General features: G+C 42.2%; 1 protein-coding gene across 3 annotated transcripts in view; it reads left to right on the plus strand.

Moving 5' to 3' along the window:
- Positions 1–11033, plus strand: part of LOC120827762 (protein shisa-8) — a 69694-nt gene extending 58661 nt beyond the window's left edge. For all 3 annotated transcript variants that reach the window (XM_040190869.2, XM_078083534.1, XM_040190871.2), the window contains one exon: positions 5247–11033. In XM_040190869.2, coding sequence (XP_040046803.2) covers positions 5247–5761 — 515 coding nt within the window. In that variant the 3' untranslated portion in view covers positions 5762–11033. The remainder of the gene's footprint in view (positions 1–5246) is intronic.
- The last annotated feature ends 14165 nt before the right edge of the window (positions 11034–25198 follow it).

Raw genomic sequence — 25198 nt, forward strand, 5'->3', positions numbered from 1 at the left:
GAGCAGTGATAAACAGGGCTTTTTATGCCTCAGGAACGCCTGAAGGGAAGGAAGGACTTCTTATTTGCCGCAAACATCCACTTGCACTCCAGGATGAACTGTTTATATTTTGGAGGTTCAAAGCTCAAGGTCGGTGGGAAGTCACAAAACATGTTTTTGACCAATACTTAATATGCTAATTATGACAATTCTAAACACATCTCTAATAAGGCTATCATGAGGAAGTGATGGTATTTTTGATTTGGATAGAAACTGCAACTTGACTGTCTGGAGGGAGCAGAGAGCTGCAGGGCATGAAGCATGAGTCCCGTGACATTAGTTGTGTTGGTTCAACAGGATGCTCAGTCTTTTAATAAACAAAATTGATTTGTTCATTTTTTTACTTCCCCAGGTAATTCTTAATGTGCTCGTCCACATTTTAAGAAGAAAGCTACATTGGCGGCAGTCAATCAGTGTATGGTGCCCTTTTCCTCCATTTACCAATCAAAACACTTCCGGCTGCCTTTTGGTTTGTTTTTCATATTCTCTTAGTCAATCTCTAAGGAATGCCTTTATGTTTTAAGCTCCAGTTTGATCCATATTATCTTTCCACATTCATTCATGCCCCGTCTCTATTATATCATTGGTTTCAAGCCTTTATAATTATGTTTCATGACTTAATAACGAAGAAAGAATGATCCATTTGCTGTGGTCAGATTATGATATCATGTTTTATTATCTAATTCAATTGTTTTTCGTTACACTTAATTCTGTTTAATTATCTAGTTGTTATTTTTCCTTCCAATTCTGCTTATATTATAAGATTTCTTTTTTGAGGGCCACTTTAAAGCCAGTTACATCTTAAAGTACTATTTTTAATGAAGAATATCCTCTCTTTTCATTCTTCTTCACAATAAACCTGTGCTGTCCAATTAGTCAAGACAGTGGGGAAGAAAAATAATGTGGAAAGTGATGGAAAAGAAGAGAAAAGCAGAATAGGGAAAATGTCATCTCATTATTCTGCTCAGTGAGTGAGAAACAAAGGCCGATTGCAGCAGCAGCTCCGTCCCAACCACTCAGTGATGTCAGCGACATTTCACAAAAAACTACGCTGAATAACTAATCCCTCACACGCTGAGGTGCAATGCTCCTTTCCACCCCGTCTCTTGACATTTCTGGATTCAGTTTGCTCTCTTTCTCTCTCTCTACACCCACAGTTCTTGCGTGTTGTGTTGTCTGCTATCAGAAAAATGATCCTCTGGATCTGTGGGTCCACATGCGCTGAATGACTTACCTCACAGCAAACACAGAACGCGTACAACGCACACACACTTCCGGCATTGTTATGCATTGGATACACAAAGAGGCCCGTCTCATACGCTGTGTATTTGATGCATGTCTGCATGAGGTTTTGGGGGCACGTTGTTTGCGGCCCGAGTTGAGGCCTGCAGACACTACATTGGGTTTTGTCTTGAATTTGAGTAAAAACAAATTCAGAAGTTTTAGTTATATATATAGTTTTCAGTTACTTTGGCATCTCTGAAAATAAATATTTGATTATCAATCAAATTATTTACAGAAAGAGAATGAAAATGATTTTTCCTGAGTCCTTAAAATGCATTTTCATGGAGAAAAACAGTAATTCACACCCAGTCCAATCTTTTTTTTCACTCATGCTTCTCCGTTCCCTTGATGAGCAATAAACCAGGAACCAGGTCCAGAGATCCTGGCTGAGCGCACAAAGTCATGGCTAGGACACACAACTATTGGTGGGATAGCTGAGCATTTGCCAGCTGAAATAGAAGGCACCTTGACCACGCTGCTTTCAAACCTTTATTAACCCGTTGCCGCTTAATGCAGCTGTTGACGCCTTTGTTTTTTAAAACACAAGCAAGACGCAAGAGGTGAAATGTGACAAAAGGAAGCAGTAAGAACAAAAGTGGATGATAAAAAAGGAGAAGGGCAGAAGAGGTCTTTGACAGCAGTTCTGTGCCAGCTGTAGCAGCAGGACTCTGGCTCATGCAGCTCTTATTTATCCGTCTTGATTGAAGCAGAACAGGTGGACTGCAAGATGGAGAAACATGTTGGGTGAAGATGTGATTGGTTAGAGAGTGAGAGGACAGCAGCAGAGTAAAGCGAGAGGAGAAAGAGACACACTTACAGATGCTCTGGTTTGGCCTTGAGGAAGCGCTAATGAATATGAGCAAATACTGTACGTGTGATGCATGTGGGTCCATTTAGTTGACTGTGAAGGCTCCACGAAGGAGAAAGGAAAACACAAGACGGCAGAGGGATATTCTCAAAGAGGACGTTTGGCCAAGACTGTAAACTGTGTAAAGTATAGATCCAATTGATGACTTAAATGCATCATATAAGTGGTCAAAACACTTTCTTTTATGACTACATGAACTGGACTGATCTCATATCCCTGAAAGATAGTTCTGAAGTTGAAGGTTTAAAGTAACGTTTCAGTCTTTACAAGTAATGATCAGTGGAGTACCTGTACGAACCAATCAGGAAACGTTTTAATTATCTTCACTATATTTTTTGAGATGGGCTGCAGATCTCAAACTAAAGTCCCAAGTGTGTCAGTTTGAATTATATAGAAATCTGCAATGAGTGGCATAGAATGTTTCTATTTGAGGTTGTGGGCCAGTCAGAAGAACATTGGCATCTTGGGTTTAAATATTGCAATACTTCATATGACTGCTTTAATTACAATTACATTTACTTTGTACAGTCAAACAACTCCGCTAAGGCAAAACCTTGAGGATTGATGGGATCCGTCCGAAGAAAATACATTACAATTTGTTGTCAAACTCCATCTGTAGTCGTAATGCGGTCGCCCAGATTGCGCCCACGGGCCTCGCTTCAGGCTGGCTGCTGGATGGAGAGGAGAAGCTGATGTTTTTGAAGAGTACAAAATAAATGAAATAAAGATTGGATAACAAGAGAGTGAGAGAAAGAATGAACAGATGGAGGAAAAGCGCACAACTCTGTCACAGCGGACCTTGCTGTCAGGTGCTCGTCCTGGCAACATGTGTGGAACCACTCTAATGGAAAGCAGCAGCAGTTGTTGTGGGAAGAACGGCTGTGTTTAATTCATGTTTTTGTGCCGTCCCAAAGTCTCCTGCCCCGTCCAGTGATTTAAAACTTTAAAATTTTCTCTTTCTTCTGCAGTCACCCAAAAGAGTCCCCGAGTCTCATACCTGACGCAAAACTGAGAGACAATTAAAGTCCATGAAACATATCTGTGCACATACAAGCGTTGGGCCACACTCTGCATATAGCAAAAGCACCGACGTCACACAAATATCTTCACGGCGTCGTGACAAACAGGCAGCTGGTAAAGGCTGCCAAAACCGTATCATGCACATTACTGCACAGACGCATACACATGAAACCGCGTATTAGGGTGCAAAGAATGTACGTAAATGGATTCTCTGTTGACTGGCAAACATTTGCACACACATGTATGTAAATAGAGGAATCCACAAAGACAGTAATCCCGAACACGTTCATCCCTGTTTTGCTAAATTTAAATCAAAGCTGTTTATTCTCCTCATACAGCAAACAATTAGTAATGTGCTATTTTCATCCATTCCATACGATCATCCAACCTTCTTTCGCTCTGAATCTGTATCTGATATGAGAATACTCACCAAAAATAGTACCTAAAGTGATGTCATGAGAAAATATCATTCATCCTTTGAGATAAACAACAAATAGTTGTAATAGCACTAATTTTTCCTAAATGATTACTGGTGACTCAACAGCAGCCGTTGTGTTGCCCTGGAGTTACACAATGGACCCACATTTTAAGTGTTTGATAAACCATTACCAGACAGATCACTGGACCGTTTCTTTACTCGAGGGAATGTAAGATTAATCCTCAAGGTGTTTTCTGTAACTACAAATATATGGATCAATGATCTCAGTTTCCTCTTGCTAATGTAAATTATTAGTAATGATTTAGGAGCTGCTAAACCCTTGTTTTCTAACAAAATACAGTAGATGCCTGAAAACATAAATTTGCAATCCGCTTCAGTAAGCCAATGGATGGCTTTTGTTTAAATTAATATTGTCCAAAGACTCTGCGTGCAAAGCTCTGTTTGTCTGGAACTGCAAGCAGAAGACTCAGAGCTCAAGCAATTCAGTGGTGCAAATATACAGCACCTCAAATATGCTCATGCTCTCTTTCTCTCTCTCTCTCTCTCTCATGCATGCATTAATATCCAGGCATAATAATCAACAATCATTGACATTCATAACAAAAAATTGAACTCAACAGGTCGTAAATCGTCAGAACAGACAACTGACACACTGGTATTATTATGTTCTTGTATGGAGTGTAATAATGATAAGATCAGACACACAGGCACACAGATTTAAAAAAAAACGACAGATGCACTTTGTCATAAACGTGTAGTACAAGCTGATAGCAGCTGCGTCCTGTTATCTCATGAGGAAGACAGATGTTGAGAAATTGCAAGATATTGCGAGATACCAGTATTATTCAAGTGTTCGCATGTACGAAAATCCCTCCCCTCCAAAAAAGAAATGAAACTAATGTTAATGTTAATTCCTCTAAAGGAAAAAACGGACCAATAAAGCAGAACTGAGCAACAAGGTTGTTAGTGTCTTTAGGGCAGTGTGTGGTTGGAGGGGGGGGATGAACAGCAGAGTCGAGTTCCTCTCAGGGAGATCACACTAATCCGACTCGACACGCCGAACCCGCTCTATTTTTACCCCCAACAAATCTACGCTTTTGTCCGACGCTCACTCCCTCGTCCTCCCTTTTTCCTGTCTTGTGGACTATTTTCTTGATTCTCAGTCTCGCTCCCACTATTCCTTTCTCCCTGGCGCTCTCGGGGTTTTTGACCCCCTCCCTCCCCTCCTCCCCCCTGTCCTTTCTGTGCGTAGAGGGTTCAGAGCTCAAATACATAATATCTCTCACTCACACACACTGTACACCCTGCTGGATTTATTGTGTTTGCCCTGGATTATTTGTTATGTGCTCACCTGACACTGTGTGTGTGTGTCTAGATGTGCAATATCTATCTGTGTGACTTTAACCAAATGAGCTGTCCAAATATGTTGAGGGTCAGAATGGGATTAAAATACACAAATTCCGATGACAAATACACAAGACATTGACGAGAGGTGAAGGTGACGTTCACCACCAGTTTCTTCTATTACATAAGTTGTCATCGTTATAAATTTAACCATGTCTCTGCCTTCCATTTTCCTCTCCTGCTGTCTCCCAGACACGACCGCAAGGGACTACTACAAGAGCTACCCGATGGTGGATTACACCCACCGCCAGTCCCCTCCCACCTTCCAGCCAATCAACTTCCACCCCAAGGACAAGCCCTTCCTCCCGCCGCCCGACATCCACGCGCCGCTGGCCATCACAATCAACGCCTCCCAGATCCCCAAGCCCAAGATCTCCAAGACAAACACCCACCCTCTGACCTCTAGCTCGGCCTTTAAAGCGTGGGACCCCAGTAAGAGCCACATCCAGCACCCGGTGGCCACTCATATGGTCCTCCAGGGGCAGCAGCAGCACCACCCCATCCAGCAGCAGCAGCAGCAGCAGCAGCACCACCAGCCGCTGCACCAGCAGAACAGCCGGCGCCTGGCCTACTCCAACAAAAGGCAGTTCAGCATCGAGACGCTGCCCGAGCTCTTCTCGCAGCCGCTGGGCTACAGCCGCTCGCCGCACGTGCACCCCAAGCACAAGGGACTTCCCACCAACAGCAAGACGGAGGTCACCGTCTGAACATGGGGACGAACGGGCGAATGGACAGAAGAGGAAACCAAGTGGAGTTGAAAGCAGCTTTGAAAGAAGTGCTCAGATATATTTTATATCCACAGCCGTAACGGCGAGAGGAGAGAAAGCAAATATCGTGTATAATCGGATCATGATTTGTTTTGTTTTTTACATTTTCCTCATCGTTGTTGACAATAATAATAATTATAATAATAATGTGAGTGGTAGATGATTAGCCTTGAAAGGTGGTGGATCGGCGGGCTGTGACTCTTTGAACCTGGCCGCTCCCCTAAATAATTGAGTGGCCTCTCAGTGTGTTGGCACGGCTCACCCCTTCTTCTGCAAACCCCGTGCACCTCAATGACACTCGGAACGGCTCGGCAGCACAAACGTTCAGATGCCACGTACACCCACTATTTAGCCCACAAACCAGTCCAGACGCACTCCACCCGTCTGCTGCTCCAGCACCAAGGACAGCGCCCTGGATTTATCGTTTCAAACCCACTGAGGCTGGTCTGGTCGATTCATTAAATGGGATCGAGTCTACGGTGGGCGAAATCGGCCTTCGGCACAGCTGGAATGGGGTGCTGCTGCGCCCGATGGAGGCCACAGATACACTTCAGAGCCATAACGTCGAAGCCGCGGATTCTAACTTGCACACAACCTCAGTGAGATGAAGGATCAAGAGTCGAGGGCAAACGAGACAAACATATTCAACTTGACCACCCCTCCGTGCCCCCTGCACCCGCTCCGCTACTAAGAGATGGAGCGGTGGGATGTCAGGTCAACAAGAGCGATGCATTTTGGCCAACAGAGGGGGGAGGCGTCCCCCCCACTCCCCCTAAGATCGCCTGCTGTTTCCCGGAAACTGTCAGAGAGGCTGTCGGGGGGGGAGCAGAGACAATGCGATTGTGTTGTCGTCTCCCAATGCCCTCCGGCACCTCCAGGGAGTGAGATATCAGCCTGGCCATTCACACCAGCGGGGGAGGGGCGGGGGGTCGGTTATTCATCTCATTTTGAGGGGCAAATGAGAGGAGAAGGATCTGAACCACGTACACACACACACACATAAAAACTACAGACTACTCCCAATGACAGTCAAACACACTTGTGTCTCCACACACTGGTCCTTCAGAGCTGAGCGAATGATTTAGCGCTCTGTTAGTATTTCTTTGAGCTGATTCACTTCAGTCAACATTTCTTGTGTGGCTGTGGATATTAACCTGGAAAGGAACCTAGAGAGAGGTCTGTGTAAAGTCATTGCCTTCTCTCCTTTTCGCCTTCTACACTCTAGTTGTTGTTTTTTGAGAAATGTCAGCCAGTGCTGCGAGTTGTACCAAAAAGTGAAACTACGGTCTCTGAATATAGATCACGTACACCCATTTTTACTTTTCGCACGATTTAGCGGACAGAGGAGCATGAGTTGATAATCAAACACGTCATGGTTAACATCATGAAGTGTTTATGGATGTAGGAGGAAAAAAAGCAATGATGCGTTATTTGTCGCCGTGTGGCTGTTCCTAAACGCAGCTGTTTGATGCATGCGTTTCCTACTGCAACGCTGACATATTCTGAGTGGCAGAAAGCACGTTTAAGTGTCCCGCATTTCACTTCAGTCTTTCCACTGCCACCCTTTGAAATTCAGTGAACAACAGGTCATTAAGTTCCTGCTTTTAATCCAGTCAAACACAGTAAAAGCATCTAGTTTCTTGCTTTTATGCTATTTACATATATTGTGTCTTCATTGCTGCCTCGCTAACGTTCAGCATTTTTGTTATAAGGTTAAAGGCCGTATGAACCCCAAAGCTTCATTGTGTGTACTTCTGGAGAGCTGTATGATGTCACTGGAGCTAACGCTAAGCTAGCAAATAAATCCAAACTCTATGCGGGCTCTTTGTTGAACATCTATCCTTCTATTTCTGCCAGGTTAAATAAAGAAATAGTTACATTTCCGTCATACAATTTTGTTATATTTCAACTGCACAGTGACTCACTGAGTAATGTAACTGTTTACTTGCTGTTGAGTAATTAGCAACGGAATTAGCTTTCCAGTCAGTAATACATGACATTACATCACGTGTTTCAAGCAACTCGTTGCATACTGGTCATTTCTGGCTGCAGCGGCTTTTCAGCCTTTAATATCTCGTACCGCCGCACCACATTTCCTCCTCTCCTCCTCCACCATTCAGAACAGCCCAACAGGCAGCCGGACTCACTGATTGAAAACACCTTCATTTGTTATCGTGAGGACACCAGCTACGCCGCACTGCATATGCCCGCCGCATGCCACAGCACATCAGACAGGTGGTGGAACCCAATCAAACGGCAGCACTCACCAGAAGTCACACATTATTTAGCAACTTCTCCAGCTCCGACTCCCTTTTGCTCTCTCTTCCGTCGCTCTCTCTCTCTCTCTTTCCATTTCCTGCCAGCCTCCTGACAGACTGTTTTCTACTCCCCCACAGCCTCCCTCTGTGCAGCCACGTCCATGGAAAGTTGAGCGATGGATAAGCAAGCGCCTGTCTGCCGTTTGCCATCCAGTGCTCCGAGCTGCTGTAAAGCACGGTATTCTCACTGGGTCCTCACATTTACTCCCTTATGCAACCTCGTGCTCACGTGCACAGGTGAGACTCAAGCTCTCGCCGGCCAAATAAAACGCTCACACGCCGGCATCCACGAACTACGACACAAATGACCTCACTAAGTTGTTTTTTTTTTATTCCATTTTCTTTCAAGCAGAATTGTCTGTCAGGAAAATTCCTCATTTTGCGTCTCAATCTAACAAGAAAATAAAGCGAGCGACGGAATAGAGCTTTAACCAGGGAAGAATAAATTAGCAATACAGCGATCGCTTGTAATACTGCGACGGCTTCTCCACTTTACCGCTCCAAGATGTGAAAAACCTGTAAATCAAAGCGACTGCCATGCTTTTGTAATAAGGGATCAGCGCAGAGTTTGGATCACAAATACAAAAGCATGAATACGCATGTTGTGAATACGCATCAAACGCGTCTGCGCTTATACTCTCGCCAGCACTGTACGTAATCAACCATGTTGCAGCAGGTCCCTCCTGCTTGGCTTCCATTTCACTCTTACTTTTATCGGGCGCCACACTTACAGTGGGTCGCTCCATGAGAAAAGTATTCTGGCCTCCAACAGCCCGACCAAATTATATTGTCATATTACCATAAATATAAGGTGTCTGTCCATGATCATTCAAAATGCATTAGATGTGGAGATCAAACGAGGAATGAGTAAACAAGCAATATGAGTCGGTTACGGTCGGTAAAGCAATAAGCGTCCAACCGTCCTCCCCCCTGTCCTTATCTCTCCCGGTCTGTATGTCTGGAGACCTCCTCCTCCTCGAAGTTTAATGGTTGGGTTGCTTATGAGGGTTTGGGTGTTCGACCCGAGTGAGTGGAGACCTGAGCAAAACACTGGACACGGCTGATTCTGATTTGTTCGGATCCTCCCAAAAATAGAGTTATTTCTGAGATTCATCTCTCTGATGCATTCAAGCAGCCAGCTTACAAAAGCATGCTGTGACCGTAGCTGAAATGGGATGTCGGTCTTTTACGTATACTGACTTGCACAATTTCAACATCACAGCCATAGTTGCCGTTTGGGTCTCGGAAGATGCTCCGACTTAACAAACAGCCGTGGAGGTTCAACACGATGGCAACAACTTGCTCCAGGATTTCCAACGACAGGAGTGTACAGTGAGTCCTTGAGGACAAACAGAGCCTGAGGACAGGCTACCAGCAAACTTCTGACAACTTCTTTTTCAGCTTTCCTCACAGTTTTGTTGGCTGACATTGCTCACAACGATTCTCCTAAACAACACGCACTATGAATGGCAGATTCTTCAATATCTTCTTGCTCTTTGGGAGATGCGCATCGGACATGCCACAATCCCAAGGAACAATGTCGCTGATGTGCGGAATAACACTTTTTAATGTTCACCTCCCGGTTGCCAGGCATCCAGGAACCATGTGGTTGTTTGTTTTTTTCTCGATGCTGAACGGACAAAGGACTGCCAGGAAAAGCAGTTGGTAAAGCTGAATAAATTCGACTGAAATAGCTTTTTGACGAGCCGCAGTTTTGCCTCTGTTGTAGACAATGTAAATACTGGAACACGTGCAAAACATACACGCACATACACGCACACAAAACGAGACACAAGAGCCACAGTAATTATATATCTTCTGTACAATGTCCACAACTCGTGTGGTACGCAACAGGACCAAAAGCCTTGAATCAGGGGAAACTGAGTACACCTAAGTGATGCTTTAACGTCCACAACGGTGACGATGAGACGAGACTGTTTGGACCATCAGTTTAGAGTGAACATACTCAATTTCTCCCGATTAACGACAGACTATGGCGTCACTGGCTCATCGCAGAGCTAACTGACTGTTGTTTGTAAAACTTTCTCTCTATAAAAGAAACGCAATGCAAGTATTCTACCAAGGGTTATCCGAATGCAACCTGGTAGACATACTTGGGCTCCATGATCCCTAGCAATATATAGATTATGGTGTATGGTTCAATCGTTTCTTTGTACTCTGTCAGTTTCTTTTTTTTGTAATGTGTTTTTTCAAGGATTAAACTCCTGTCAAAAACAAAAAAAAATAAGTTAATTTTACCAACGGAAGGTCAAAAGTGCTTCCAGGTGTTAGACGGCCGCGCACCCTTCAACCCTGCTCCTGCTCACCTTCCTTTACCAGCAGAGGGTGTAATGCTTGAAGCTTGTGATCTTTTGAGTTACATCGTATGGTATACATGCACTCATGTATTAATGTTAAAAGATATTGCATTGTATTCAAGTGCTTTGCCAACACATTAGCTGAAAGGTGAAAGGAAGCGTCAGTGATTTCTTGTACAGCTTTTGCTTCTGCAAAAAAACGACAAAAAAAAAAAAGTCATGCAATGTTTCATGATAATTTGTAATTGGCAGCAATAGGCTGCCTTGGATTGCTATGTACTACTTGTGTATATATGTATGCTGTACCACTTGTCTGCTGTGAAATTTGTTGACTACTCAGCTTATATAAGGGCTTTTTATAGATATAAAAACAGACAGGGCAATCACTCTCTGTAACTCAAGACAAACTCAAGAGTTCTTTTTTTTTTTTAGGGATGGCGGGATATGAACAGAATTTCCATGCATACAAAATGCTAATAAATAAAGTTTTGACTGACAAACTAGCTAAACTGTCTATAGGCAAACATGCAATGTTGGCCCATGTGTCCTGTTTGAATAAATATTTCGAGAAATATAGCATTCATTTGTTAATAGTGTGTTTTTCTGTTCTAGGAGGAGCAATAGTTTAAGAAACATAACATAAAGAACTCTTTGTGACTCTTAAGTAAATCATTAAAAAGTCAAATCTGACATTTTGGGTCGATATGATTGTTCACAGATTCTGCTTCTTATTTCTGATGGAAATTGAAAGCCAAGATGGCCGCCAGTAGGGTGAGAGGAGTCCACACTTATCTCTTTCTTAAAACTACACCCTGCAGGTACTCGTTGTGGACCGCATCTTGCCTTTACACGGCAGTGTGAACGCACTTATGCACTCACAATGGCAAGCTTAACCAAGTGTGTACACAACATTGAGATCCAGCACTAGACACTATGTGCCGAAGAAACTCACCAGAGCAGAAGGGAAGTGCGGCCCGTGGCGAGCTGCCGTGCAACGTCCACGGGAAGCTGTGGCCGCTACTTTGAGCTGGGTTCCGCGGTGAAGTGCAGCCAGAGAGCACCTGCGGCCACAAAGTCCTCTGAATCCTGTTCGCATGTTGACTTTTGTTGAAAACAAATGAACTCACATGTGTTCAAATAAATTATTACAGCGAGCTAAGTATGCAGCTGTGTGCCGGCAAATTTATTGTGACCGCAAAGACCCTTTATTCCAGTCAGCTGCCGCTGTTGAGACTCTTTTCAACAAAACGTAACACTTTTAAATATTATGCCAACAGTAGCGCGAACAAATACCTTGTTGACATTTCAGGTAAAAGCTTGATCTGAAATTCACCAAGTTCAGGCTTCATGGAGCTTGTCAAAAAACATCCAGGGAAATACGGAAAAATCCATATCTCACAGGAGTGGGTTCGCCAGCAGGGTAAATGTTGACACTTCTACACAAAAGCTATGACTGATGTTACAAACAAGCACAGGTTCATCCATGAATAAAGGCTTCCCCAATAATCATTTCGTTTAATCGATTATTGGTTGTGACAAGAATATCCGTGGTAGTGCTGAATTGGGATATGCCACCTCCCACAAAATGCAGCCCAAAACATCTGCTTTAAGCTTAACTTTGACCCAGTTAGAGAGTGTCGAAGCCCGACGCCCCACACAGCATGCTTCCAGGTTTACTGTGAAGTGTTGAAGAGTGGAACAGAAAGTACTGAAAGGCACCACATTTAAGAAATACTAAAAGATCGGAATAAGAGGAACTGAGAGAAGGGAATACCTCATCTTCTAACATCACTTTTATTCAGATGGACAGGGGAAATATTACTCTCTTTAGTTCTCTGCTTTTTTTTTCTCCTCCTATGTCCTTGTAGCACTGAGCTGAAAGTCTGGATCTTCCCAAAGAGTCGTGTGTCCTCTTAATTTGTTCTGACATAATCAGGTTTTGACTAGATGTCTTTCCCTTTGGGTTTTTCTGGCTGCGTGTGTTTTGGAGTGTGTGATGTCATCCGAAAGCCTGTTAAAACGACCAATAGCCTTTGAAAGCATAACAGAGTTTAATCGTTTTTTTAATACTGTTGGTGAGAGATACACATTTTATCAGGCGGCGTCGTGTCTAATTGACCGACTGTAAGTCATTATTTCTTGCCTACTGCTGCGACGTCCTCACGGTTGGATCAATAGACTAATTCAGTTCTAAATGTCTGCACAGCAATCTGACTCCATTCATCTTCCACCTGCAGCTTACGTTTAACATCTTTAGGATGGGATAGTTAATTGGTTCTGACATTACTAATATGATTGCCCATTTGTCCTGCAACGAAGACATGCTGTGAATTAGAAATCGTATTGCTACTCTGACTGCTCAGAGTGGCAGCAAGACAAAGAGAATAAAGAGAGCTGTTTGGAATGCAAAATTGGAACTTGGAACCATCCATAAATCAAGTTTTCCCTAGTGGGTGAGAGTGGAAGGAGTAGGTTATTGATTACATTAAAATGTCAGGGGGTTTTAATAAAAGTGGTTTTAATAAAGGTTGCACAATGGTAACAACTTAGGCCGAGTCAGACAAATGTTATTGTGTTGTTTTTATATTGTACGCACAAGCATTTGAATAGCTTATGCTCTCCTTTATGCACATGGCTGAGAGACAAAAAAGAAAAACAAGCATATATAATGTGCACACAGTAAGTAATGTGTAAGAGACAGAGAGGTGACAGATGTTCATACATGAACACACATTGCAGCAGAACTACGAAGGAAAAAGTGTTGTTTCAATAAACAAACCGAGCTAAGAGGTCAAGCAGGTTGTGTATTTGACCTTGACTTTAGCCTCCAAAACCCTTCCCTCACGCCAGTAGTCATGCAAGTGCCTTGTTTCATTGAAACAATTGTTTTTTTTATTATTGCTGGAAACGGTCAATACAATAATATAAATTATAATAGAAAACATGGCACATCTATTAAATATAATAGAGAGAATTTGCTTCATTAGACTGGAAACAGCTGTCCGAGGTTGCAACACACTGGGGTTTGTGTGTGTGTGTGTGTGTGTGTGTGTGTGTGTGTGTGTGTGTGTGTGTGTGTGTGTGTGTGTGTGTGTGTGTGTGTGTGTGCTTGGGAGTGTGAGAGCAGGCAGGGCAGTGGGCATCATCTCCAGCTGTCATAAATGTCACAGTTCATTTGTGTGTCTCAAGGGTTTGGACCAAATCCATCACAGAGAGCAACAAAATAAACGCTCTCCCCCTCTCTCCCTTTCTCCCCCTCTCTCTCTCTCTCTCCCGCTCATGGCGAGCATCCTGGAGCTCAGTACCAGTGTATAAATGTTGTTATTCAGGTCAGAGGATACTGTAATATTGCGTTACCATTACTAAGCCGTCTTGCTAATACTAATGCAGAAACTCTGCATTCTAGTGGCAAAATTAAATCAAACCATCGGAAAAGCTAAGTAATTGTTAACAAGGATACTTTTAAAACAGGAACAAGCTCAAATTTAAGGACAGGAGCTGGTCCACTTTAAAGTTCAGCTGGCATTAAGACAACCCGAGCATTTTTAGTCAATAGCCCCGGGGTTGAACTCCTTCAATTTAATCAGCAGGTGTTTGGAGGGCAGACTCGGGACCTTGGCTTACCTTTCTCTCACAAATATATTTTGGAGGAAGAAAAATTTTCACGGCCCAACACATTTCTTACTGAAATAACATTTTGTGACTCCTCCAGGCTTTTTCAAATAATGGAATAAAAAAAAGTGCAATCACTTTCTAGTCAACCAGGTTACTACATCATAAAAAAGAATTAAATTGTCCAACCATCTTGTTAGAACATTGAATATAAAGAATAATATTTGACAAAAAAAGTGTTTTTAAATATATTTTACTACAAATATAACCTGCAGGGCATTATTAATACATTAATCATTACAGAAAATGACAACAAATTAGGTTAAATAACATAAAATGTAAGTAAGGTAAATAGAATTAGGTAAGTAGAGAAAAAACAATATGATGTTAATAGTAATAATTCCCCCCCAACCCCTCCCCAAGAAAAAAAAAAAAAGTAGGTTGGTGCATAGAGGAGTAGAAAGTAGTTTTATAATGCATATCTTTTCAAAACAACAATAATGTGCTGCCTGTGCATAACAAGAAATAAATACGTATGAGCCATCTGATACTGATTAAACACGTTTTATCAGTATTAGTGGCTGCAATAAGCCTGCTTTGCACTACAAATATTTTCAAAACAGGGTTACAGACTTGATAAAGACTCTAACTTGCTTGGATCTGTATTTTGTTTTGTGAGGAGTCTGTACCTTGTACTTCTGTACTTTGGGACGTTCTCAATAAAGTTCTTGAATTCAGAATCTCCTCATGTGCCCAGCCTGTAACACCACTACTCCACTACTCCCCCCCAATTTGAGAACACCGCATTAGGGCCATGCAGTGTGCAGCTGAAAAACGTCCTTCCCATTGCAGTTTGGAAGCATCAATGGCCTTTTCCCAGCCCACCTCTGTGCCTCATTGCCATGAATGGATTTCAACCGACACCTGGCAGAACCAGATAAGACAGGAACTGCCACACAAAGACTCACTGGCAGTAGATAATGACACGGCAGAGATTCAAATGGACGAGGAACAAACAAAAAAATACCCCAAAAAAAGCCAAAAAATGGGAGGAGGAATCCCCTCTCTAAAGAAATATTGTCAAAGGGAGAATGATCGTAACAATTACTCTGAGATAGAAAATACCAGGAGAAGAAAGGAGGAACAAAGGAAATCCGAGAGAAAAGGGAGATGACATTTCCACCAGCAGAGAGCGTGTAACAGAATTTAACATAAGCTGTGCAGAGAAAAAGAGCACTAGATGGGCAGAGGCAGAAAGCGACAAAGGACAGCTTCACGTCTGCTGCAGGAGAAAGACAGACAACCAGAGCCAGCCTGGAGGTTAATCCAACTAATGCAGCAGTTGACTGGAGAGTTCGCTGCTGCAAACTGGGCCACGGAGCGCCGAGGAAGTGCTTAGCCCGATGGTTTAATGGGCTAAGTGACAAGGAGGACTAAAAGCATGCGGGTTTTACTGGTTTCCATTTCCAACGGGAGGCCAGTCGACTAAGCCAATACACACCACTACAAGCCTTACTTTTCGTTGGTGTTAGCCGTGCTAAATGCTTTAGGGGTGGCAATGTCCTGACTGAATTTGGTCTAGACTCGGATGGGTTCCTGTGAAATTTGGCATTGGCTTTCATGGTCCCCAGAGGATAAGTCGTCCCACTAACAGCTGATTGGATTTGCACAGAAATTTGCTACGGACGTTGGAGCCTCCTCAGGATGAGTTGGTGCACTTTTGACTTTTCATGTAGCGTCACCATCTGGTCAAATCTGTCCATTACTTTGGTTGAACATTCCGATTGCCCCAATGCAGTGATTTTAGACCACTGTGCCGTGAGAAAATGTCCAAATATAACTTAATCGGTCCAAAAAAATACATTTAGTTGCTGCAAATAATTTGCCATTGTTGAGCGTCAATATAGTGGCTGGCTAAGTAATTCAATTCAGTATATGCCAGTGTGTTGCAGTAGGTCGCATAATACTGACCTTGTTCATTTGAGACGGGGGAATTACATGATGCACAGGAGACGTTTCAGTGGCAAGACGAACGGCGATGGAGAAATATTTGAAAAGGAAAATTGCAGACCCTAAACTGACGCAGGACAGAGTTCCTACTCAGACAAAAAAAATGCAGAATTGGTGGCGAACATAATAAATTAAAATCGGTGAGCTCGACACTGCAGCAAAAGTTATTTTTTGTTTGGGTTTACTTTCCCCGACAAGTAAATCCAATTCTGTTTTTCTTGGTGTGTTGGCAGAAGCTATTCAACAGTATCACGGTCCCAAGCTTGCTTAAACACCATCTCCCTACAAAAAAAATGACAACAAAGCCTATTTTGTTTGCCTGCGTACACAAACGGAGAGCAAACAAACCTTTTATAAGAAAAAACATCTCAGCAACAAATTAAGACTTAATCTACCACGGCTCATGAAAGGTTGAAAAACACATTTCCTGTTGTCTTTACTAATTTATTATTGTTATCTTCTGTCCAATCGTGCCTAAGCAGCCTTAATTAGTTAATAAATTGCAGAAGCAGGAAGTCAGTCGATGGAACTGAAGTGGTTAGATTGGAGTTAAATGAAAACCATTGAGGCATTAAGATGTGTATGATTATAATCAAAGGTGTCATCAGGGACTAAAAGAGACTATTCAATTCATGTGTATATGGAAAGACGAGTACACACTGGTGCACACTCACAAACTCATACTTACGCTCTGCCCTTTTATTCATGTGTATTCATTAGCATCATAATTTCACCTCTTTCACGTTGCTCTGCATCCAAAATATGTTTACATATTAATATTCCTATCATGTAGAGACCATATATCTTAAAATGTAATGATCTTCAGTTAGAACTTTGCACATGAAGTGAAGGATTGACATCAGAGTGTCTCCAACTCCATGCTTCCCATACATTTACAATCTGAGGAACTCCGGGGCTCCTCTGAGCTACATACTCATAAAACTCTGCTGCCTACGAAAAGAGCGGCTGCGATTGGAATTATTGTCGCTCAAGCTAATTCTGCCTGATGTGAGTAACATAATTAAATACAAACATATTATGTAAACGCAAATATATCTGAAGTGCAAGGAAGAAATGTAGTCCTGTGTTCGAAACAATAGTTCACCTCTGATAGGATCGATAGTTTTTCATAGTGTGAATTTCTTGAATTTCTCTGTACTCTTATAATGAAATTAAATAAAGGAATGTGTAGAGAGACCTAATGACAATACAGGCAAAAGCAGAGACGGAAAAAGAAAGATGTAAATGAAGAAAGGAAAGGTTGAAGATAAGATAATCAATTGAGATTGGGAGATGTTTGTGGGAAGCATCTGGCCATACTGTGTGATGGTTTGTGTGTGTGTGTGTGTGTGTGTGTGTGTGTGTGTGTGTGTGTGTGTGTGTGTGTGTGTGTGTGTGTGTGTGTGTGTGTGTGTGTGCGTGTGTGTGTGTGTGTGTGTGTGTGTGTGTGTGTGTGCGTGTGAGTAAAAAGCTCAGGTGAAAGATGCAGAGCGAGAAAGAAGATGCTATTAGATGGATATGCTCCATCAATCTGATTAGTCCAGTGCTTCATAAACTCAATTAAACTGCATCCCTCCTGAGGAGGAGAAGTCTCCTTCTCCATCTATCCGTATCTCACCCTCCATCGCTGCCCCTCTAATCTGACGGAAATCTGCCAGTTTCTACCAGTAATTCTACCCCCCTTCCCTGAACAGCAGGACACCGTGCCTCGGGTGTCACAGTCAATAAAACGTGATTAAATATCACTTCTGTTTATTGATCATTTCCACCTTTTCCTTTCCTCATTTTTGATGACTTGAAGATGCAGCACTGTTTGATCCTTGAATCTTCAACATCATCGCAGCGCTTTGATGAAAAAACTGCTACATTTGACAGTTGATGTCAAGGGAACGCCGTTTTTATTACTGCGGCGAGTCAAATGGCACTTTCTCTCAGCACCATAACAACTGGGATATAAAGACAAGAAAAACAGAGAAGAGCACTCAAGGCCACTTCAGAAAGCAACGACGAGGCTCAATCAATACATCCGCTTTGAAGGGGAAGCGATGCGAGATGGAGAGGTGGGCGGCGCACAGCACATAAAACCTGATGGATAGATAAAGCCAAGATCCACTGCACAAAATTAATTAAACTTAAGGAAATTCATGGTGATTGGACACATCTATAATTACTCTGGCTTGATCTTGTGAGTGAGTGTGTGTGTGTGTGTGTGTTGATGGAGGCCTTGTCACAGATACAGAGTAGGGGTTCTGGTGTATAGGAAAATGAAATGTCGTAGAGTGTGTTTGTGTTTGCACTTTTAAATGAACTACTTGGAAGTGCAGTACCTCATCGTTCTATCGAGCAAATCAGTCATTCATCAGGTAGCAGGCGAATCAGACAGTAATCCTTCTGACCAGAAATCCATCACAATGAATCAGTGAGTGTTTTCCGGGAACGTTGCCGCCCAAATGTTCCTCCAGTACAGATCTGCTGAGTTTGCTCCTGCAGCAGCATCTTCCTTCAAAGCCTTTCTGTGCCGCTAGCTGCGGTTGCCCGCTGACCGGCTTTGAGGTCAGCGTGCTGCTTCAGGAAGTAATCATCCTAATTGCAGAGAGAGAGATACACAAACTTCCAAGTTGCGAATCCGAGTGGCCATGATGTTTGTGTTCCATCATTGGCTCAAAGGCTGGATTTGGAAAAAATATATCTAGCATCTAATTGTAACCACTATTCGTTGACCTCTGTGGAAAACGTCCCGGGGTCAAGGAAAGATGGTTAAGAGAATTCATGAGGATTTATTTCTAACTCCAAGTTCATGAAACTGCGTCGTTCTGATGCGACGTGAGACGCATTATTGGTGACGTCAGTGTGCAGCGGCAACACTACAACTACAACTACAACAAAAAAGCGTCTTAGATGCCTTCTAAGTGTTGTTATACAGTGCTGAGTCATGCAGATGACATGAACATCCAGGTTCCAAGCATTACTTTATTAAGAAGGCTGCGATATAAATGAGTAACAGTTACGTACATGATCTGCGTTTCTCGGTCATGTCATTAGTTCTCGTAAAACAGCCGAATGACACGTCACTATTTAAATATTGCCGCTGCGACTGAATTATCTCCTTTTTCTTTCGTAAAAGATGGTCCGGTGGCTCCTATGCTAAAGCGCTAAGTACGGAAGCGTTGTATCTCCTTTCCTTAACATTTGGATCATTTGATCAACAGCTCTTATCATGGCGGCCACTTACACCACATCCGGGTCATTTCACTCAGTTAGGAACCTTCCTTACAAATTTGACAATTCCAATCCGGCCCGTGCTTCCCTTATGCATTTCCTTCCCGCGCTTAGTAAACTCTTTCTCTACAATCATAGTCACATGACCATACCCACCTGCTTACCTGTGCCCACTAACTAATCAGTTATATAATCCGCCGATTTCTTTTGGTGTCCTGCCAGATTGTCAAAGTTGGCAATGTTGCTGCCCCTCCAGACTGCCTGAGTGAGGGAGTGCATGTGCCTCCATTGCCTTGTGTTTTTGTCATTGTAAAATACCCAAAGAGCTGATTACATTCAGAGCTCATAGCAATTGATGAACAAGTGAATATTTGGCTGAACTAACATTACTTTGTTAAGATTCCAGTGAATTTTCAGTTCAACATTTGCCTCAAGGAGAAAAGAAAATTAAGTAATTTAATAAAGAAAAACAAGTGTATTGTATCCAGAATCCTACTTCCTCCTCCACACAGTCGTAGAATCTATATACAGTACAAATCATCAAGCAATCAAACAGTGGTTATAATTGAATCCACTCATTTTCCATCAATAATCTCTTTGACACTTTATACTAATCCATTTCAGCACGACGACAGTCTCTTATGATTACATAAAGTCACATTTTTATACTGAATACTGTGTTAATCTTCATGTAAAGCTTTTATGTTGCTACAATAACTAACCTTTCTCCCATTGCAGTTCAGTCAAGCAGCTCTCTTCATGTAAAGAGCTGAACAGTACGGAACCAAACAAATAGTAAAAACTTTTTAGGCGGACTGCTGTGTAGAGCTTGTGTTGGAAGTTTTCTGAGGCCTTACGAATCTATTTTTACTCAAAATAAGTATGCATAGAGCTAATATGTTTCATGCATGAGGATTAATTTACTGGTATGTGAAAGCTCTCTTCACGTGGAAGAAGGTGCTGTTCCTTTCTCTGTTGCTCACTTCACTAAGTTGGCACAGTAGCTTTGGCTACTTAGATCAAGTGGTACAGTAACATTAAATTAAGAAATTGGAAATACAACAGGGAATACTGTATTTGCAGTGAGATTACAAAACACTAGTTAAAAATTATTTTCGGCATGCCCCATAGTGAACTATTTTTCATTCAAAATGGTCTCTTTTATTTAAATATATGTCAGATTAGATCAACATTTAGATTTGAAAAGCTCCATTCTTCTGATTCCTCATGCATGCCCCACCTTTTTAATCAGCCACACTTGGCAATACATTTGTAAGCAGCTGAATGAATGTATTCCACTCAAGCTCGCGGTTAATTGGGCTGCCCCCACTTCTGTGCCACAATGGGCATTTTGATCCCACTCAGTTTAACTCAAACGACCTTTGTCGTTGCTGAATTAGAAACAACAATGCCAAGGCAAATTAGCACATAATCAACATTGTTTTAGAGGAGAAATTAATGCCATTTCCTCTCTGGAGGATTAAAGATTAAGGAATGTAATCATGCAGAGTATTTGGACTCCGTATCACTCCAATGTTTGAAACCACTAAATAAATAACATGTTCTTTATCAATTGAGATTGACAGTAATATGGAGTGGAGGTAACACACAATGTAAATCAGACACCATCTTGTCAGTTCTCTAATCAAAGTGGACATACTATAGGTCCGTTGAATGGTTATGATTAAATTGAACTAATCACCGTATGTTACATTGATTCTCGTGATTTCTCTTTGTACTTCTCTGCTGTCCTGCCTGTCTGTCGCTGTGTGCCTCTGTGTGAGTATCTGTGGTTGACTGCTGTGTGGTGCTGAGTTTGGCTCCAATTAAAACGACAACACTTGACAGCGGCACAAAACAAAGTGAGAGATACTGCAGCTCAGTGGCCTGTATACTTCTCCTTTTTTTCCCGCCGCTCTGTCTTGCTGTGATGAGATCAATCTTTCATGATGTGTGTTGGGAGAAAATGCCACATAGCAGCACCCAGTAGCACATGGCTACAAAGAACAAGTGAAAGCAAGATTCGTATAAATAAAAGAACGGTATGAATTTTTACACTGTGTGAAATCTGAAATATGCAAAGGGGGGCTAAGCTCGGCCTCGTGAAGGTGTGACAAACGGCAAAAAGAAGTAGATCAATTTGACGAGGCAATGTGAAATTTTGCAATAATAAAAAGCACACCGTAGAATGTGTGTATGGCAGCATGAATGCAGACAGATAGTTTGCATAACAGTGTAAAGATGTTAATCTTTGCAATACTGGCTGTGTTTATTCATGTGTGTCCCTCCCCTCAGGTCTGTTTCTTTGTGTCTCCTCTATCTAATTCTGTTTGTGTCCCCTTCCCCTCGTTCTCTTGACTCAGCCCTCTGTTGTTGTTGTTGTTGTTGTCTCCTTGTTTTTTTTCTTTGTGGCTTCATATCTTTTGTTCGTTCCGCCGTCACTTGGTTGCTCAGGGCTACTTGTTCCAGCTCATCAGTAAAGTCGACCATACAGTGTAGGGCTCAGCTGCCCGCAGCGCTCCGCCTCTTTACTCAAATGCCAACAAACATCCGAGCTATACACCCACCTTCTAATTGGGTCCACCCTGAGCAGCTGCAAAACAGTTTGAACGATTTCACGCACAATGTCTTTTTTAAAATCTTCAATTGTCCCTTTAGACAAATCTCCTCCCTGAAAAGTAATTGTCCAAACACATGAGGGGGTCTTGTAGGTGACCCGCAAGTTTTGAAACCGTAATTCCAGAACCGGAAGTAGACCAAGCGTAAACAAACGACCCTCAACTACGTTAAAATATTTTGTTGCATTAATCTAGGCCACATTAATCGCATAGATTAATGCATTAATGTTGACAGCCCTAATTTGAATGTTTATTTGAATTATTCTTGCATGTATGCAGGATGTGCCAGTTGGTCGTTGCGGTAGTTGTCCCGCACAAGCGATTGGACAAGTGGCAATAAAAGTGACCTGACAGGTGAAATGTTCTACCCAAAGAACACACGCATTCTCAACTATCGGATACTAGAAAGGAAACATCTAATGTTGAGCCATCGGTGCAGAATTACGTAGCATTGTGTAAATGCACTGCGTTCTTATTTCAAAGCAGGCACAACAAAGGAAAAGCGACATCATAGCAGTTGTGGTGGTTTCCGTCCCAATGGTTTGTTAATAGTCCTTGTGGTATTGTGACAGTATCCAACAGAGTATCACGGTAAAATGCAAGGCATTGGTGAAGGGTTAATTATCTGGCTTGTGCACGGAACCGTTTAGTTGCACAGTAAAAGGTTTCTGTTATGAGTTTAAAAGGGTGTTGTACCTCTGGGTGCGTGGAAGACTGTTCCTCAGAGGTGAAAGAAGATATCTCCAGAAAGATCAGTTGTCAGAATGTTTTCTATGTGTCTCCGTCTGTCTCTCTGTGTCTTTGTCTCTGTACTTCTGTGAGATGATCACTCATTCAAGTGTTTTTGAGACTAATTAAAAATAATGTCTTTTGGATAAATGATCTGTATTTCATTAGAATAATTCAGAGTGTTGACTATCAAAGAGGACAGATGTTCACAAGTAGTTTAACATACCTTGTTTGTGTTGCTCGTTCCTGCAGACCCTCCCACTGCAAGCTAAAGCTTCTCTGTTTCTTCCTTTTGCTTTTCATGTTGTTTTTTAGTTCTTTGCTCCTTAATCACATCTGACATTCAACGAATGCATTTTTTTTTAAAGTTGTTTTTTATTTATGTTCAACTGACTGTCTACTTCTTTGTAAAAGTAATGTGTGAATGTCCCCATGTGTGACACCTGGTGCTCCTCATAGTTTGTTTCTGCACTTTGTCGCTTCTGTCTCCTTGAGGTATAACTCAGATTTTGTATCCAAAGGCTTGAACCATTTCAGCGCGACAACCACATTTACTCAGATAATCACATTTCAAAGGCTAACAATGCATGTTAGGGCATTCAAACAATGAACTTTGTAGGTAGGACACGTGAGCAACTGATGAACATCTCACCTTGACCTCATGCTGGGCATCGTTGCCGCAGGTTTCGCTACTAACCAGGTGAAACCAAGTCTGTCAGGATGCTGTTGTGTGTCCCACCCTCGTCTCGCCGATGGGCAGACTCCACAACGCTCCAGTGCACACCTGACCATGCAGGCCCGTGGGAGGGTGTCAGAGAGAGAGGCCACAAAATCTGCCTAACACCTCCAATTTATTCTTAAAAATGTTATATTATATAAACAAAACACGAAGGGTAAAAACAAGTTGCGCTTTTGTTTTGGAAGGAATTCCTTTCCCAAACGTCAAACTGTTTTAGGGTTGAGATTAGAATTTAGGAAAAGATCAATTATTATGTTAGGGTAAGAGGCAATGGATTACACAATTATCCTCACAAGTATAGACTTGTGCACACATTCTTTACCTTATTAAATAGGATTCCTGCATACAGCTTAATGTAACAGATTCAAATAATTTAAAACAAGCATTGATGTGTAGTCAGAGGGACTTCAGTACTAACATCAAAAATAACTTAGGTTAGGTATTAGTGTTCATACACCAAGCCAGCCAGTGTTGGCCTTGGTGCCAATGCTTTTTGATCATCACATCCCAATTTGTTGTTTGTTAATATAAAGAATGCAGCGATAAGTGTGTCCGAGTATCCTCAGTGTTGAAGTGGTTGTTTCCCATTATTAAAAACTGTCTGTGTAATTGTTTGACAGTTAATTATATGAAATGAACTAACAGATATGAGCCAGATTCAGTTCGAAATGCACATTTTTTCTGTCCATGACGACACACAAAGCTTATGAGCGAATGTGCGTATGTGCACCTTAAAAAATGACTCTGTCCCTGCCAGATGTGGAAGAAAAATAAGCAAACATGCTCCATTTATCAACAGATGTGCTATCTATCAACAGATGTGCTGCTGTATCCTTTTTTTAAAATTATTATTCTCTGTGTTATGGTGTATTTGGCCTACTTTGATTCTGTGACCTAATTTTGAAGAAGAGCTGCATTCCAACGAACAAGATCTTTGTAATGGTCTGTATCTTGACAACTGATACCAAAACGGAAGGATTATCATTGGCCATCAGAATACGATCCAACGTAAAAAAGGATTAAAACGGTTGCGTGCTGTTTCCCCGGTGGGCTCCTGCTGTCTCCTCTCACCCAATAAAGTGTTATAATTACCACTAGCAGACCTGGCAGCTCTCACAATTGGATCGTTTTGGTAGCCAGTGCTCCTTGTTGATCTCACAGGACAAAAGAGTGCCGTTGTGGATTCTGATTCTCTTTGGAGACATTTGTGGGACGTGAAAAATTGCCTTTTATAAGGACTGCCAGCTGGCTTGAACCTCGTCTAAAACGTCCCAGAGGATTCTGTCCATCCTGCGGTACCTTCTTCTTGTCAGAGATCTGATTAGCTTATAGATTAGATTTAAAAATATCCACAATATGCCTGTAAGAACGTGTATTCAGTTTATGCGTCCTACACTTGTGTGCACTCATCAGAATATGATTAATAGCATTATTGTTCTATTAGATGGCTTCGGATTGTGCTTAATGTAATAAATGATACAAACATTATTAACCAGCAAATGCTTTTTCTTTTCTCTTTCCACTGCACTTCGGACCTTTTCCTCCCGTCGGTGTGCCTCTACTCCTAAAACATAAAGCGTCTTCACTGCTAACACTCCCGTGTGCACTTATGTGAGGCATTGAAGTGGACGCTGCAGTGCCACGTCTTTTCACATGGCCTAAAATCCGTAGTGACATCTCCCAGTTACAGGTTTCATGAGTGCAGAGAGATTGCTCTCACAGCCTCCACATCAGTGAACACATTGTGTCCCGGCTGTTGATGAGTCTGCTGGTTGTTGGGGGAAAATTGTTGAGCCTGCATAGGATGAGGCTCT

The sequence above is a fragment of the Gasterosteus aculeatus genome, chromosome 11 (genome assembly GCF_964276395.1).
Source record: "Gasterosteus aculeatus chromosome 11, fGasAcu3.hap1.1, whole genome shotgun sequence".
NCBI classification, from domain to species: domain Eukaryota; kingdom Metazoa; phylum Chordata; class Actinopteri; order Perciformes; family Gasterosteidae; genus Gasterosteus; species Gasterosteus aculeatus.